This window comes from Leptonychotes weddellii, chromosome X (assembly GCF_054177405.1).
Source record: "Leptonychotes weddellii isolate Sample4059 chromosome X, ASM5417740v2, whole genome shotgun sequence".
Lineage (NCBI taxonomy): Eukaryota > Metazoa > Chordata > Mammalia > Carnivora > Phocidae > Leptonychotes > Leptonychotes weddellii.
The window spans coordinates 26430425-26447803 of NC_138385.1; the positions used below are offsets into that span (position 1 = coordinate 26430425).

Consider the following 17379-nt stretch of genomic DNA (forward strand, 5'->3'; position numbering starts at 1 on the left):
CCCCCCCCCCCCCCGCCATGGCCCTTCTCCATACAGTCACATGCCCTCTGTTTACATAGAGATGGCATCATCAACACTGCGAGTTTCAACCAACTTCCACAAGGCTGAATTCAGGAATAGTTAAAACACAATCTTAGAGGAAAACAGAAACATCTTGGCAAAACCCCTCAGACACCTTTCGCTGAGTCTGGCTGAACCTTCTTCCCTCTCTTGCCCATCCCAGCTGTGATTAATCCTAAAATCTAATACCACTGCTCTGGCTTAGGAAGTAAAACCGGAAGAATATGGGATGTATATCGAGCTCCCAGAAATCCAAAATGGAGAGCCACAGTCCATAATGGAGAATAGCCGGGATAAATGAAATCCATGACCAGGCACAGTTCCCAAATCTCATTATGGCCTATTTCACATTATTCCCTACACTTCGACTTATTCTTATTTTCCTTTCTTTGCCTACTGTTTGGTAGAAGTTTTAAAAAGAAAGTAAGTGGTTTTATGCTATTTGAATTATATCTCACTAAAAAAAAAAGAAGAAGAAGTGGCCAAGACATGAACAGCTGGGGATGAAAGGCAACAACCCAAAGAGCCTAGCAGAGTGACAATTAGCTAGAGGCGGGCAGCAGTGTCCCCTTCAGCCGGGCCATGTGGTCACCAAGTTGCCTCAGACCCCACCACTCGCTTCATGAATTTATGGCTCCTGCCTGGCCCCCATGAGTGGTGGCGTTCGCAACCTCGGGATAGACAACACATAAGCTAAACAATCAATCTTTGACTACTTGACTGAATTCCTTTCCTACTGTCACTGGAACAAATTACCATAAACTCAGTGGCTTACAACAAAATGTATTCTCCCCCAGTTCTACAGAGCCCAAGTCTGACAGGGGTCTCGCTGGGCGAAAATCCAGGTTGTAGCAGAGCTGTATCCCTTTCTAGAATCTCCAGAAAAGAAGCCATTTCCTTGCCTTTTCCAGCTTCCAGAGGCTGCCTGCAATTTCCTGGCCAGTGGCTCCTTCCACCATCTTCAAAGGCGGCAACAAAGCATCTCTCTCTGACCCTGCTTTTGTCCTCCCTCCTCCTTCCCGGACTCTCGTCTTCTGCCTCCCTCCTTCCACTGACAGGGACCCTTGTGATTACACTGAGCCCACCTGGATAACCCAGGCTCCTCTCCCTATGTGCTGATTAGCCATCTTAACTCCCCTTTGCCATGTAAGGAAGCATTTACAGGTGTTGGGGATTTGGATATGGCCATCTTTGGGGGGGCCATTATTCTGCCCACTGCATGAACCAATCTTTTTTTTTTTTTAAAGATTTTATTTATTTATTTGACAGAGAGAAACACAGCGAGAGAGGGAACACAAGCAGGGGGAGTGGGAGAGGGAGAGGCAGCCTTCCTGCTGAGCAGGGAGCCCGATGCGGGGCTCAATCCCAGGACCCTGGGATCATGACCTGAGCCGAAGGCAGACGCTTAACGACTGAGCCACCCAGGCGCCCCTGCATCAACCAATCTGTGTCTCGCAAATTATGGAGGAAAATGTAAAGCGTGTACTTCTTACAGGCCACTGTATTTTGATTTATAATATATGGGCTCATAAAAGGTTGTATGCAAAGCAAATTCTATTTTAAAAGCATTAGAGTCATTTACTACTGAAAAGAATCCCGTGGTGAATTGTTTTTGTAAAGGTATTAATTCCCCAATGTCTTGTTTCTCTGAATCCAGATTTCCATACATTATATTCATGTTGGGCTACAGCCTAAGTATGGAGAAAACACTAATATTTTGAGTATGCTGGGAGTGGAGTCAAAACCCACAGAACCATTTTCTGGCAATCTGCACAGAATTACAGTCTTCACACCTGCATTTCTGAACCTGAGAATTTTTTTCCCTAAGATTTTATGTATTTATTTATGTGAGAGACAGACCGAGCACAAGCAGGGGGAGGGGGAAGGGCAGAGGGAGGGGCAGAGGCAGAGGGAGAAGCAGACTCCCTACTGAGCAGAGAGCCCTACGGCGGACTCAATCCCGGGACCCTGGGATCATGACCTAAGCTGAAGGCAGACGCTGAACCGACTGAGCCACCCAGGCGCCTGGCTGAACCTGATAATTCTGATAGGAAATATATTATAATAAAGCCTTGAGTCTCACTCACTCAGCTAGTCGGCATTGACAGTGGGCTGGTGAAGAAATTCATGTCTGAATTTGGGGCCGTGTGACCTTGAGTTAACCATTAATTTCTTTGTGCCTCATTTCCCACGTCTTAAACTAAGAATAAAAATAGGACCCCTCTACCCTCTATCCTAGGGCTGCACAAGGATTAAATGACATACAGAATACAAAACAGCCAGTATGGTGCCTGGCACATACAAAGTCTTCAACAAATGGATTCATCACCGCGGGCTAAAGCCCATGGTTAAGTGCAGGAGACACGCAGGAAGCCCCCTACGACTTGGACTGATTGTTCTCAGGACTTGGAAATGAAAGTGAGAACCGGACATAGCCACTCAATGGAAAGCAGCAGGCAAAATATTAAATTAAGATAAAATTGGAGCCTTCTCTTGATAGACACCCGTAGTTTCTGCTTGCAGACTATGTGAAAGATAGAATGACCTTCAATACTTAATGGAAGTGTGAATCATCCTCAGCAAACCACATGATCTTATATTGGGTATCTGCAAGAACAGTTATATTTGATATGAGAGCATACTCTGTTTTTCTGCTCAGAATCTTGAAGTAGCTTGTTAGTTTTACCTTTGGATTTTGACGGCTCTTCACAGCCTCTGAAACAAAAGTCAACTTCATGCCCCAGGCATTAGAGACGCTGCGCCATTTCCCCTCTCTCTCTGTTTCTACCTTTATCTCCTACAAACCCCGTAGACAAACTCACTATTCTGCCCCAACTACAAAACTCAGTAATTCTCAGACAGCGCTAAGGCTATACAGCTTTGTACGGTAGTAAATCTGGTATGTTTCTTATCTCATCTGGAGACCACTGGAGGCCAGGGACCTCATCTTAGACATTCATAGATTTCCCCTCAGTGCCCAGCACGGAATACGCACCTAATTAATAGTTGCTAAATAAATGGACTACCTTATCCTTCTATTCATTACATTCATCTCCACATAGGAATAGGAACCTGTGATGCCCTTTTGTTTCAATGTCATTACCTTCATTTAACTGACAGCCTCCTTCCTGAAGTTTTTTTATTTTTAATTGAAGTACAGTTGAATGACAGCCTCCTTTTTAAACTTCCTGATTCAGAATAATTACGTTTCTTTAAAAAGTTACACTTCTCAATTATCCTGAGGTTGCAGAGTTTTTAAATTCTATACAGCTGTGAGAATCCTCTCAGTAATGATTTTCTTTTTTTTTTTTTGCTAGGGCTCACTGTAAACTTTTTTAAAAATTTTTTTATTTATTTGAGGGAGAGAGAGCACAAGCAGAGGAAGGGGCAGAGGGAGAGGGAGAAGCAGACTCCCCACTGAGCAGGGAGCCCGATGCAGGGCTCGACCCCAGGACCCCGGGACCGTGACCTGAGCCGAAGGCAGACGCCCAACCGACTGAGCCACCCAGGCGCCCTGTAAACATTTTTTTAAAGCAATATTTTTTCCACGCACGTTACTCACGACAATATCCGAAATAACATAATAACTACTTCTTACCTTCATGGTGACCGTGATGGTACTATTTACATTTGCTTTATGCAACCAGCCTTGTTTTATGACGCCACCCTTCTGAGAACACAGTGAAGAGGAATCCTGAAATAGGGCAAAAAGCATCAGTGAAACAGCCAGCCATCTAATCAAACTTTTGGGGGACACGAACTAGGCCCTGCCCCATTTTCTAATTAAAGCATTAAGTCCCCCACCGCCCCCACAAAGATGCCTGATGAAACTTGAAATTGTTCACTAGGGAAAGAAAGGCTCTGTGCCATGCACACAGCAGGTACTCAGTATTTACTGACTCTTACGGGCTGTCTTCTGGGAGAGTCTTCTGCATTAAGTAAACCGTCAAACTGCACCTCAAAATGTCACAGACATCCAGGCCATCTGTCCCAAGAGGGATCCATGATGCAGGGGGTTCCAGATGACTCACCATTGCCACATGCCCAGCACGGGGAAAACCAGCCCCACAGGTGTCTTCCACAGGTGGGAAAACATGTTTATATACAAATCACAGCCCATTTCACTTGATTTTTCCTAAACTCCATTTGGAAATGCAACAATTTTTTTAAGATTCTTAAAAAACACGCATTGGCTTGAAAGCCGGCCACCGATCACTCGAAAACCATTCTGTCCCTCATCTTTTTCTCAAGGAAATCTCTGGCAGCAGAAGCGACCGTGAGGACACCAGCACCGTGGCCCCCCACTTTTACCTCGTCTTTCTCACAGTCCTCGTCAATCTCAAATACGTGACTGGGAATCTTTTCTGGTCGCAGAGATTTGCTGAAAACGCAAGAGAATTATCTCAGATACTGAAGAGAACACACACAAAAATAAATAAATAAAAGCAAGATGAGTAGACTTTTTTACAACCGAGATAAACGCCAAACACGAGGGGGATAAATTCTTTTCTCCTTTCCAAACTCAGGGTTGCCCCTCTGAGTAAACTTACAGTACCTTTTATATAAGGACTCCCACATGTGCAGCCTGCGGCAAAGCTGTAACTAAGCGCAAATACTAAGTCAGTCAGGGAGGGCAGAACTGCCAGAGAATGCGGGCCAGAGTTGTTAGAGGAGGCAGAAGCTTGTCTTTCCTCAGAAGGAAAAGCAACACAGTGTAATTCTGGCTCTTCCATTCGTCTGCTGTATAAGCTTGGATTGGTCAGCCATCTTGGGATTCAAGTTTAAAGGATGTCTTTAGGACTCTTTTCTCTTCTAGGGAAGTGCTTTGAAAACTACAAGAGGCTACACAATGTCTTATTTCTCGAAAACATTTCCCAGATGATAGCCTATGAGGTTAGTAGGACTATAGATGGGGAAAGGGATAACAGGGAAGCTCAGAGAGATTGAGTGACTGGCCCAAGGTCATCCAGCCAGTAAGTGGCAGAAATAAGACTGGAACCTCAACAAATAAGATTTGAACTGGCTCCTGGACCAGTGTGCTCGTGGCAGTCTGTCAACTCAACTGAAAGAGATGTGCTTTTGTCAAGGGATGTCTGGGGTCATCGAATTGAACTGAGTGCCTTCTAGCATTTTCTTTTTAAAGATTTTATTTATTTGAGAGAGAGAGAGAGAGAACATGAGCAGGGGAAGGGGCAGAGGGATAAGCAGACTCCCCGTCGAGCAGGGAGCCCGATGCAGGGCTCAATCCCAAGACCCCGAGATCATGACGTGAGCTGAAGTCAGACGCTTAATCACCTGAGCCACCCAGGTGCCCCCCTTCTAGCATTTTCATTGACACCACTGGAAAGTGCTCACTATATTATCCAGAACTAAAAGATTTTATGGTCAATATAGATGCATCAAAACCAAAAAGCGAACTCCTACATTTTCGAAAGAATTTCAATGCGCAAAGTGAAAACATATTCAATTGTCCAAAATACATTTACCAAACAAGCCAGCTGCCTAAGGCCTTGTTTTATCATAAATTATCACTGAGAAGCTTTATAAGTGGTAAGAAAAAGGTAAAACGTTGAGTAACTCTCCTCTCAAAGGTTTCCCTTGAATTCTACACTTACCATGGCAACATTCGAAAGTCTCCAGAGAAGTCTTCATACTTGTAGTTTACCACATGCCAATCTGTGCTATAGGTTTTAATACACTGAAAGAAAATAGGAATCTTTAATTTGAAATATCACACAAGTATACGTATATCCAGTTTTTCTTTTTAAAGATTTTTTTTTTATTTATTTGAGAGAGAGAATGAGATAGAGAGAGCATGAGAGAGGGGAGGGTCAGAGGGAGAAGCAGACTCCCTGCTGAGCAGGGAGCCCGATGCGGGACTCGATCCCGGGACTCCAGGATCATGACCTGAGCCGAAGGCAGTCGCTTAACCAACTGAGCCACCCAGGCGCCCACGTATATCCAGTTTTTTAAAGTCTGGTAAAGGAAGCTGACAGACTTTTAAAAATCATTTGGAAAATGTTGGTACTGGGATCATCCATTGGGGATTAACATGGTCTCCCTAAACTAACTGGCAACAAAAAATCCCAATTCAGACACACTTTGGAACACTCTAACTCCAAGTTCAGAGAGTAGTCAAATCCCAAAGAGAGAAACTAAGAACCCATGCTATTTGTCACAGTAGTTAAGCTGTCTCCTCTCTACCACATCATCTAGACTTGTCACGGAGGTCCGCTAAGTTACAGTCATTTTATTTCCTGTCTACACTAAAGGAAGAATATTTTTTTGAATATAATAATGTTCCACTGTTGCCTTTGAGGGTCTTACCTCTTTGACAAACAAACTTTGGGCCCTCTTCTCAGCATCTTCTGGTACAGTGGACTGCACTGTTCTGCGCTGACGACTTATCACCGAGATCTAGAAGACAGGGAACATTCTTGCCGTAAGAACTAGCCTGGAAAGTGTGAATGTTTTCCTTTAAAGCAGTGCTTGTGAACTCACAGAGATATCTTCCATTGGAAACATAAGCAGGTCTCTGAGGGGGTCGCTGTAAATCTGGGTTTTCCTTTGGGTGATAACATTCTCATAGTCCAAGGGCTCAACAATTTTGGTCTTTTCCTTAATAAGAGACAAATACAAAGTTAATACGGTCAAAGTCATAAGATATAAATTCCTGTCCATGTGCGAAAGACACCTTATTTCACTAAAGAAAGGACTGTTGACGGCAGTGAGCACTTGGGACACTTTCACAAGAGAAACATCCTCCATAACTAGAAGCGCAGATGCCAAACACATACAAACACACACACAGATCTGTCCGCTAAAGCCAAGAGTTCTAGAGAGTTAGCCCTGTACCCTGCTTTTCCACGTGCCTTCCAAAAATGTAAGGTAAAACAAAAAGTGGTCTATTTGGAACCCTGTCAGTTGATTTTTAGAGAATTGGCTCTGTTCACTGGGTAACTGAAGATGAGGAAGTATCGACATTCGTGTGCCTGGTGCAGGCAGAGCCTGGGCAAACGTGGGTGCTGGAGGTGCTCGATCCACTGGGCAGGGCATGAAAGGGTGGGGTCCTAGGTGACGAAGTCAGGGGATCCCGAACAGACTGCCGGGTGACCTGGCCACTGAGCGTAGGGCCCCAGCCTGAGGCTAAGGTTACAAGGAGCAAGGTCGGCGTCTGAGAAATCCAGGATATGATTTATTAATAAGAGTAACAAGAGTGGGCATTTACCAAGCCCTTTCTGTATGCTAGACACTGTGGCAAGTGCTTTCTCTAGATTTTCTCACTTAATACTCATAACCACCCTCGGAAATAGGCTTGATCTGGGGCGCCTGGCTGGCTCAGTCCGTAGAGCGAGAATGAATGAATGAATGAATGAATAGAAATAGGCTTAATCTTTGTCACCATTTGACAGATGAGGAAACTCTGCACTCAACTCAACACTAAGTAACTTGTCTGCCTTCGGAGCTAGAATTCAAACCTAGGTCTGTGACTACAAAGGTTCAGTTCTTTCCACCTCATGTATCGTTTTCTCCCCCTCAGAAATACCCAAAGCTACGAATATGCAAGACACTGAACTTGGAAGAGGATCCCACCACCTACCTTCCTTTCACTTTTTTCTTCACTGAACTTATCACCATGTGATATAACACCTACTTTACCTCTCTTCCTACCTGAGGGCGGAGATTTCCCTTTATTTGTTCACTGTTACAACTCCAGCACCTACAACAGCACTTGGCACGTGGTGGGCATCCAATCATTAATTGTTGGATAAACTCTGAGATATTCAGATTCAACCAGAGCTATGTTCCAACACACTATTCCAGACCAAGGTGGGTGTATATTAATGCTTCCTAATAACAGTGTTTTACTAAATCAAATTAAAATTACTTAAAATTTTTATTAAAAAAACAACATAAAGAAAACTTAAATAAAAGATACACTGAAACTTAGTATCATAATGGAATCAGAATTACATTTGCGTACACAGTACCTGAGGCAGTCTCCAGTAGAGCGTATCCACACAATCCTTTGGGAACAGCTTTTTTTAAGTTTTTATTCAAATTCCAGTTAGGTAACATACAGTGTAATATTAGCTTCAGGTGTTCAACACTTCCATACAACACCTGGTACTCATCATAAGTGATGCCCTCCTAATCCCCATCCCCTTTTTCCCCCCACTCCCCCACCCACCTCCCCTCCGTGTGTTCTCTAGAGTTAAGAGTCTATGTCTTGGTTTGTGTGTCTCTCTCTTTTTTACCCCTTGGCTCGATTGTTTTGTTTCTTAAATTCCACATGTGAGTGAAATCATATGGTATTTGTCTTTCTCTGACTGACTTATTTCACTTAGCATAATACTCTCTAGCTCCGTCCATATGGTTGCAAATGGCAAGCTTTCGTTCTTTTTGATGGCTGAGTAATATTCCATTGTGTACACAGACCCCATCTTCTTTATCCATTCATCTGTCGATGGACACTTGGCCTGCTTCCATAATTTGGCTATTGTAGATAATGCTGCTATAAACGAGAACAGTTTTTATACCTGGTTCACAATTAAGTCACAGCCAGATCCCAGTTCCATATCTGAAGAGCATCTCAGAGTTTCCTCTCTAAGATTACTTAGAAAGATTAAACTACTCTAATAAACATCAGTATTCAACAAATCTAAAAGACCCTAAAAAAACAGTACGGAAGTTCCTCATGAAATTAAAAATGGAACTACCATATGATCCAGCAATCCCACTTCTGGGTATATAGCCAAAGAAAACAAAATCAGTCCCTCAAAGAGATATCTGCACTCCCATGTTAATAGCAATGTTATTCACAAGAGCCAAGATATAGAAAAAAAAAATTAAGTGTCTCTCAACAGATGAATGGATAAAGAAAATGTGGTCTGTACATTTATTGAAATACTATTCAGCCATCAGAAAGAAGGACATCCTGCCATTTGCAACAACATGGATGAACCTGGAGGGCATTAAAGTGAAATAAGCCAGACAGAGAAAGACAAAAACCACAAGGTATCATGGATAAAGATCTGTCTCTCTCTATCACACACACACACACACACACACACACAGGAATGTTACTCAGCCATTAAAAAAAGAATGAAATCTTGCCACTTGCCACAACATGGATGCACCTAGGGTATATGATACTAAGTGAAATAAGTCAGAAAGGCAAATACTATATGATTTCACTTACATGTGCAATCTAAAAAACAAAAACAGGGACGCCTGGGTGGCTCAGTCGGTTGAGCGCCTGCCTTCAGTTGGGGTCATGATCCCAGGGTCCTGGGATCGAGACCCACATCGGGCTCCCTGCTCGGTGGGGAGCCTGCTTCCCCCTCTGCCTGCCACTCCCCCTGCTTGTCTCTCTCTCTCTGACAAATAAATAAAATTTTAAAATAAATAAATAACAAAACAAAAACAAACTCATAAATACAGAGAACAAACTGTGGTTGCCAGAGGGGAGGAAGGAGGGGGGATGGGTAAAATAGGTGAAGGGGAATAAGAGGTACAGACTTCCAGTTATAAAAGAACTCAAGGGCATGAAAATTACAGCACAGGGAATAGAGTCAATGCTATTGTAATAACTTTGTTTCATAACAGATGGTAACTACACTTAACCATGGTGAGCATTTCCTAATGTATATAAATGTCAAAACACTATGTTGTACACCTGAAACTAATATGTTGTATGTCAACTATACTTCAATTAAAAAAAACAAAAAATAAAAAACCTCCCATTGGGGTAGGGCCAGAAAGGAGGACAAAGACTTGATAATTGTTGAAGCTGAAGACGGGTGATGAGTACCTGGGTTTTCATGTACTCTTCTGACAAAAAAAAAAAAAAAATACTGTATGGTATCATTTATACGTGAAATCTAAAAAAAGTAGAGTGGTGCTTGCTGGGCTGGGAGATGAGGGAAATGCAGAGAGATTGGTCAAAAGGTACAAACTTCAGTTATAAGATGAGTAAGTTCCGGAGATCTAATGCACAACACGGTGACTGTAGTTACTAATTCTGTGTTGTGTACTTGAAATTTACTAAGACAATAGAGCTTAAGCATTCTCATCAAAAAAATAAAGCATGTGAGGTGATAAATGTATTCATTAACTTGACTGTGATAGCCATTTCACAATGTATACATATATTAAATTATCACAGTGTACACTTCAAATATGTACAATTTTCATTCTTCAATTATACCTCAATAAACCTTGCAGCGGGGGGGAGGAGATCCTAAGAAGATATACTTCATTTCAAGTCTTAAATTTGAAATTGTAGACCCATAAGATCAAATCCAGCTGATCATCCCCATCATTCACAGACATGTCTGTGAATACTAATGCAAAATGAGTTGAAACAGAAGAAACAATTCCTATTTGGGGAACTCAGAGGTTTTCTGATAGTAAAATTTGGGCGCCTTGTCCTATATCTACCACGTTTTCATGGAGCCAAGTGCAAGGAAACTGACTGCCTCTTCCTGTCTAACATTCTGAGTCTCTGATCAATTGCTCAGAGAAGTGAATAAAGCCCCATCTAAGAAGGCAAGCCTTAGGTACTGAAAATAATTTCCAAGTCTTGCTTTTGGTGCCAACTATCCTCTCAATACAGATTGCAAAAACAGTCCTCAAATTTCAATGTTTAACCTGTTGAATTAGCATCTGTTAATCTCTCTGTACAATAATTTCAGAACTACCTGCTCCAAGTAACTTTGAAAAAGAAAAAAAAAATCTTCCTTCAGCTTCCTAATGTAGTTGTCAAATTAATCTGGAAAAAGCATATGTCCAAATGAATCACTTGTTTAAACATACAGTAGAAAATAGGCCTTCTAAAAAACAAACCCTCAGCTCTCTCTGTTTTGAAGGCCCTATATTCATGTTCTAGAAAACAAGGTTTCACTTTTCATTTAAAGCTGACTAAACTAAGCATTCTGGGGGCGCCTGGGTGGCTCAGTCAGTGAAGCTTCTGCCTTTGGCTCAGGTCATGATCTCAGGGTCCTGGGATCGAGCCCACATCAGGCTCCCTGAGTCTGCTTCTTCCTCTCCCTCCACCTACTGCTCCCCCTGCTTGTGCGTGCTCACTCTCTCTCTCTCTCTCTGTCAAATAAATAAATAAACATCTTTAAAAAAAAATAAACTAGGTGCTCTGGGTCTTCACTCCTACTTCCTTTGTCAGGGGTAGCTCGATTGTAGAAAAATTTGGGGTGGCTGTTCCGAGTCCCACAAAACTTACCCTAATGGCAGATCTAGGCCTGTGAATCAGGCTTCATCTGCTTCAGAAGAAAAAGAGGAAGGACTCACCCTCCCCCCACCCAGCCACCTCCAATCCCGGGCCTCACGGGGCTTAAAAGCACAGTTCAAACTGGATGTGGAGGAGAGAGGCTACATTAGGAATCAGCCCCTAAACAACCACACCCTAAGTTTCTCTTCCAGTAGAATTCAGTAGCAACTCTCTGGGCATCAGAGACAAGGAAAACCTTTGATGCTTAGAATTACCACAATTTCATGGTGGCTTTGCCCTGTGGTCTAGAACATATCCCTTGTCTAACTTTGCTATTCAGCTTTACCCCTGGATTACGAGACTCACAGCGTTTCCCTTAATAAAGCTTCCCTCACACACAAAAAGGGTCTCTCTCCCAGGTTCACAATTTTTCCTTCCTGCCACTTTGTGCCCTGACTGGCCAGAGAAGGTGCTTTTTCCTAACTCAAGAAAACTGTGTGATAACAAACGGTACTTTATAAACATTCAAAGAATAGTTAGGTCCCGCTGGGTACCTCTGTACGGTTCTGTAGCAGCATTCAGTAAAAGGCAAAAGCTCTTCTACAATCTGGAGAGAAGCAAGCATATGTTTCTGCCTTCTCCTCGTAAGTAGTGACAGGAAAACCGTCAACCTAAATTTGGAACCTACTCAGTTTTTACCATAAAGGAAAAAAAAAAAAAAAAAGCCCCAAACGGTTTGTCTTTGAACATTCTTGCTCACGGATTCAGAAGCTCTCTTGAAGTAACTTGCTAGTAACATTATTAATTTTTTATTTTATTGTTTCACTTGAAGATCACTTTGCGGTCTTCAGAAAACACTTTCAATATACATTCTACCTGTGTCTTACCACAACCTGCCAAATAGGCAAGGAAAACGCCATCATTTCAACTTCCTACATGAAGAAACAGGCTCAGAGGCTTGATGAAGCTCAGCTGTCCACATCTAGTAGTAGAACCAGGGTTCAAATCCAGGTATCCCAACTCCTGATTCTCTTTTTAGCAGTGTTTTCCAAACTCAACTTATTCACGTACAATCTTCAAGACTTTGGCATACCTTCTGCGCTCTCATATACTTCGTATTTTTCTTCCAATCAAATCTCTTCTTCATTGAAATATATTAATTGAAACAGTAAGCTGTATATCACCCCCCCATAAAGGAAAATAAATCAGTATTTTTCTAATCTCTAATGAAATAAATGTATTTTTTTCTGTGTGTGTTTTTTTAAAGTAAACTCTACCCACAACGTGGGGCTCGAACTCACAACCCCAAGATTAAGAGTCGCATGCTCCACCAACTAAGCCAGTCAGGTGCCCCGCCAATAAAACAAAATTTAAAATATCAATCTTTGTACTATGGGTTTGGGACACAGGGCACTTCCAGGCTTACTTAGAACCGAATATAAATAGACTCGCACGCTATAAACCCTAGAACTGTGAAGAAATGGAGAGGGAGGGCGCCTGGGTGGCTCAGTTGGTTAAGCGACTGCCTTCGGCTCAGGTCATGATCCTGGAGTCCCGGGATCGAGTCCCGCATCGGGCTCCCTGCTTGGCAGGGAGTCTGCTTCTCCCTCTGACCCTCCCCCCCCTCGTGCTCTCTATCTCATTCTCTCTCTCAAATAAATAAATAAAATCTTTAGAAAAAAAAAAAGAAATGGAGAGGGAAGAAATGAGGGAAGAAAAGAGACGGCTCTTTGATTTCTAACACAGAGAAAGGGCAGAGATTGAAAAAGGAAATTCATCAGCACAGATACGGTTACAGTCTACTTGGTCCAAAGAGAGGAAACGGTGGATCCTAACTGGAAATCACTGACAGCAGTGATTTTATGATTTTGTGGTGGTTCCTTCACATCTGCTATACAAGAGGACTGATCTTCCATCATTTTAGCTGTATATGGATAATTATAAAACCATGCTTGTAATCCTAAAATATGTAAATATGTATGCACATGTATATTTTCAACCATCCAAGCACATATATATTTTTATAATTGAAGTGTAATTAACATACAACGTTCTATTAGTTTCAGGTGTACAACACAGTGATTCAACAATTCTATACATGACTCAAGAGTCACCATCTGTCACCACACAATGTTACTACAATATCATGGACTATATTCCCTATGCTGCACCTTTGATCGCCAAGACTTATTTATTCCGTAACTGGAAGTGTGTACTTCTTAATCTCCTTCACCTGTTTCACCCATCCCCGCCCCCTCCCCCCGCCTCCCCTCCGGCAACCACCAGTTTGTTCTCTGTAAACACAACCACTCGTGTATTTAAAAGCTCACATTACGGGGCGCCTGGTGGCTCAGTCGTTAAGCGTCTGCCTTCGGCTCAGGTCATGATCCCAGGGTCCTGGGATCAAGTCCCGCATCGGGCTCCCTGCTCCACGGGAAGCCTGCTTCTCCCTCTCCCATTCCCCCTGCTTGTGTTCCCTCTCTCGCCGTGTCTCTCTCTGTCAAATAAATAAATAAAATCTTAAAAAAAAAAAGCTCACATTACTGGCAAGCCTATTTATATTATCATTAGAAACTTAACCAGGTAGGGGCGCCTGGGTGGCTCAGTCGTTAAGCGTCTGCCTTCGGCTCAGGTCATGATCTCAGGGTCCTGGGGTCGAGTCCCACATCAGGCTCCCTGCTAGGCAGGAAGCCTGCTTCTCCCTCTCCCACTCCCCCTGCCTGTGTTCCCTCTCTCGCTGTGTCTCTCTCTGTCAAATAAATAAATAAAATTCTTTAAAAAAAAAAAAAAAGGAACTTAACCAGGTAATTTCGACTGTACTTAAAAAGCAATAATGATCACATGATATTTCTCTGAAATCAGCCTGGCTTTCTTCTGCTTAGATATTACATCAAAGGTCATTAGTTTACTGGTAAATGTTTTACTTTAGAAACTAGTTCTCCTTAAGAATTCTAAGAATGTCTCGGGGCGCCTGGGTGGCTCAGTCGGTTAAGCAGCTGCCTTCTGCCCAGGTCATGATCCCGGGGTCCTGGGATCGAGTCCCGCATCGGGCTCCCTGCTCCACGGGGAGCCTGCTTCTCCCTCTCTCCCCCTCTGCTTGTGCTCTGTCAAAGAAATAAAATCGTTAAAAAAAGAAGAAAAAGAAAAGAATTCTAAGAATGTCTCTTCTGCAAGTCTAAAGTGAACCCCGGCTTCACAGAGTCCCTCCGGTAGCGCACGGGGAGGGAGACCACAAAGCAGGCGGCAAGCTTGGCAGCAGAGCAAGGGCTAATTCAAACACCTCTACCACCACGACCACCCCTCACTGCAGGGTAAGTTTCAGTGCAAGAGGGAGCATGGCAATGACTGGTTGAGGAAATAGAATGACTTAGCCCGAAAGTCAGAAGCCCGTTTCCCCCACATTATTATCGGACTACTGTTTCAATGGCATCAGGCCATATTGTTGAAAACAACAACAATCTTAGGAAAGAAGTAACATACTCCAAGAGAGGGGGTCACACGCAGTGAGTCTCTCCTTCCTAGTGTTCCTCCCATCTCCCTCCCTCCGGCATGTCTCCAGACCCGCTCTCCAAGACCCGCAGCTCCCCTTTGGTTTCAGACAGGTGTAGCGGAGTGTGGAGTGCGGGCTCCACGGAGAGTATCTTAAAATACCACCTGGCACTCAAAATGGCCCCCGGGGGTGTGCAACTTCCAGCAACGCCAAAAACAAAGTGAGTTTGCTCTGCGGCACCCCTCTCGAGTCCCTGCCGAGGGCGAGGCCCCGTGCCAGCACCTGGTAATGCAGAAATGAAAGAGAACCAGACCCTGCCCTTGACAAGTTCACCGTTTAATGGGGGAGGTAGATAGACCCAAGACATTCAAGTGGATCCCAGACGCTATTGTAGCTGCAACCCCACCTGGCATCCCTGCATCCGTCACACCCTCCGACAGCCACATCTTCCAACAAAGTGACTGTGCAAGTGTTTTTTGCACACTCAAGTGCGCAAGCCTGTACATTCACGTTCGTGTCAATCAGAAAAATTTCCCTGTATGGGTATATGCGGTCTCTGACCATTTCATCTTGTCTTCGACTTTTGTTGATAAACTGTAAGATCAGAGAGTAGGTAACTGTCAACAGTGGCACATGAGGATGAAGAGAAGTGACAGATGCGCCACCATTGTAGACTAGGGATTTTGAGAGGGCCCCACAAGGCACCGAACAAAAGAACCCCATAGATAATAAATGTGTTCATAAGGCTCGAATAAAGAGTATTTGACTTTTTTATGACCTTCTCTTTTCCAAATCCCATGATTACCTTTCACAGGTTCATTTCTTCCCCTCTTTCCCAAAAGGAACTCCCAAGGACCGAAGAAGCTTTGAATTAATAGAATCTGACCACGATGCTGGGGGAAGGATGGCCATCTTCCCAGTTAGTACAACCCAACTTGGCAAAACAGACATGAACATATTTTCATAAAGATTGTTTTTCAGGGCAAATCTTGGCACAAAAAAACCCACATACAAATTGCATTCAAGACATCAACCTTTCTTAAAGCAAGCAGCGAAGGGAAAACTGTTTTACTTTTCATGAGACCATCGCGTCATGCTTATTCCTAATCCACACCTTGGCTCATGTGATTCCTCCGACAGCCCAACCTCCAGCCTCTCTCGCCTACAGCTCTGACGGTCTTTACCAACCACTGGTGGCATTTACTCACATATAGCACACAACTGCTTTGTGGGTGCTTTGCGTATTTGTCTCCTCAGCAAGATCATAAACACCTGGGGCGGGGGGAACTGTGCCTTGTACGTTCTCTACCACTTAACACTGAGCATGACCATATACCAAGTCTAGCCTTTTATATCTTGTTATCTCATTGGATTCTTTCCAAAACCCTGCAAGGGAGGGTCTTTTATTATGCCCATTTTACAGATGAGGAAATTGGGGTTCAGGCAGGTCCAGTGTCACACATTAATGAAACAGGATACAAACCTATTATCCAATGGAGCCCAGAAAAAGTCTTCTTTTTTTTTCTTAAGATTTTATTTATTTACTTATTTGAGAGAAAGAGAGCACACAAGCAGGGGGAGATGCAGAGGGGGAGGGAGAAGCAGCGTCCCCGCTTAGCAGGGAGCCCATGTGGGGCTCGATCCCAGGACCCTGGGATCATGACCTGAGCCCGAGGCAGACACTTCACCGACTGAGTCACCCAGGGGCCCCCAGAACCAGTCTTAACCATGACACACATAAACCTCTGTGCACCAAACTTAACAAAAACAAAACATTCCCCCACTACATTTCGCTTCCTCGGACAGACTGTGCATTTTAGGATTTGCCAAAGCTTACTCAAACTACGCTATCATTGTTACCAAAGTGAGATCTTGCCTTCTCATTGCCCTGATGATGCTGAGCATGACTGGCTTGGAGAGCTAGCAATGTAATTGGATAAGGAGTTTTGCATTTCTGAGCTATTGCTTCCAATTTAGCATTTGCCATCAATGAGTAGGAATTAGCACCTCGGGTCTTTTACTTCGGAGAAAGGAGTTGGCATGTTTGACTTCAAGAGAGTAAGAATCATGCTATTCCTTACGTTCCACAAGAGTGAAACCATATGATAATTGACTTTCTCTGCTTGACTTATTTCACTTAGCATAATCTCCTCCAGTCCCATCCATGTTGATGTAAAAGTTGGGTATTCATCCTTTCTGATGGCTGAGTAATATTCCATTATATATATGGACCACATCTTCTTTATCCATTCATCTGTTGAAGGGCATCTCGGCTCTGTCCACAGTTTGGCTATTGCGGACATTGCTGCTATGAACATTGGGGTGCATATGGCCCTTCTTTTCACTACATCTGTGTCTTTGGGGTAAATACCCAGCAGTGCAATTGCTGGGTCATAGGGTAGCTCTATTTTTAAATTTTTGAGGAAACTCCACACTATTTTCCAAAGTGGCTGTACCAACTTGCATTCCCACCAACAGTGTAAGAGGGTTCCCCTTTCTCCACAACCTCTCCAACATTGTTGTTTCGTTCCCTGTCCATTTTTGCCATTCTAACTGGTGTAACGTGGTATCTCAATGTGGTTTTGATTTGGATATCCCTGAT

General features: G+C 43.4%; 1 protein-coding gene across 1 annotated transcript in view; it reads right to left on the reverse strand.

Annotated features, from left to right (window-relative positions):
- The window catches only part of DOCK11 (dedicator of cytokinesis 11), a 187270-nt gene that overhangs the window by 130650 nt on the left and 39241 nt on the right, over positions 1-17379 (reverse strand). The window contains 5 exon segments of the mRNA XM_081808354.1: positions 3659-3754; positions 4372-4441; positions 5676-5758; positions 6388-6477; positions 6562-6678. Of these exon segments, the coding sequence (XP_081664480.1) occupies positions 3659-3754; positions 4372-4441; positions 5676-5758; positions 6388-6477; positions 6562-6678 (456 nt within the window).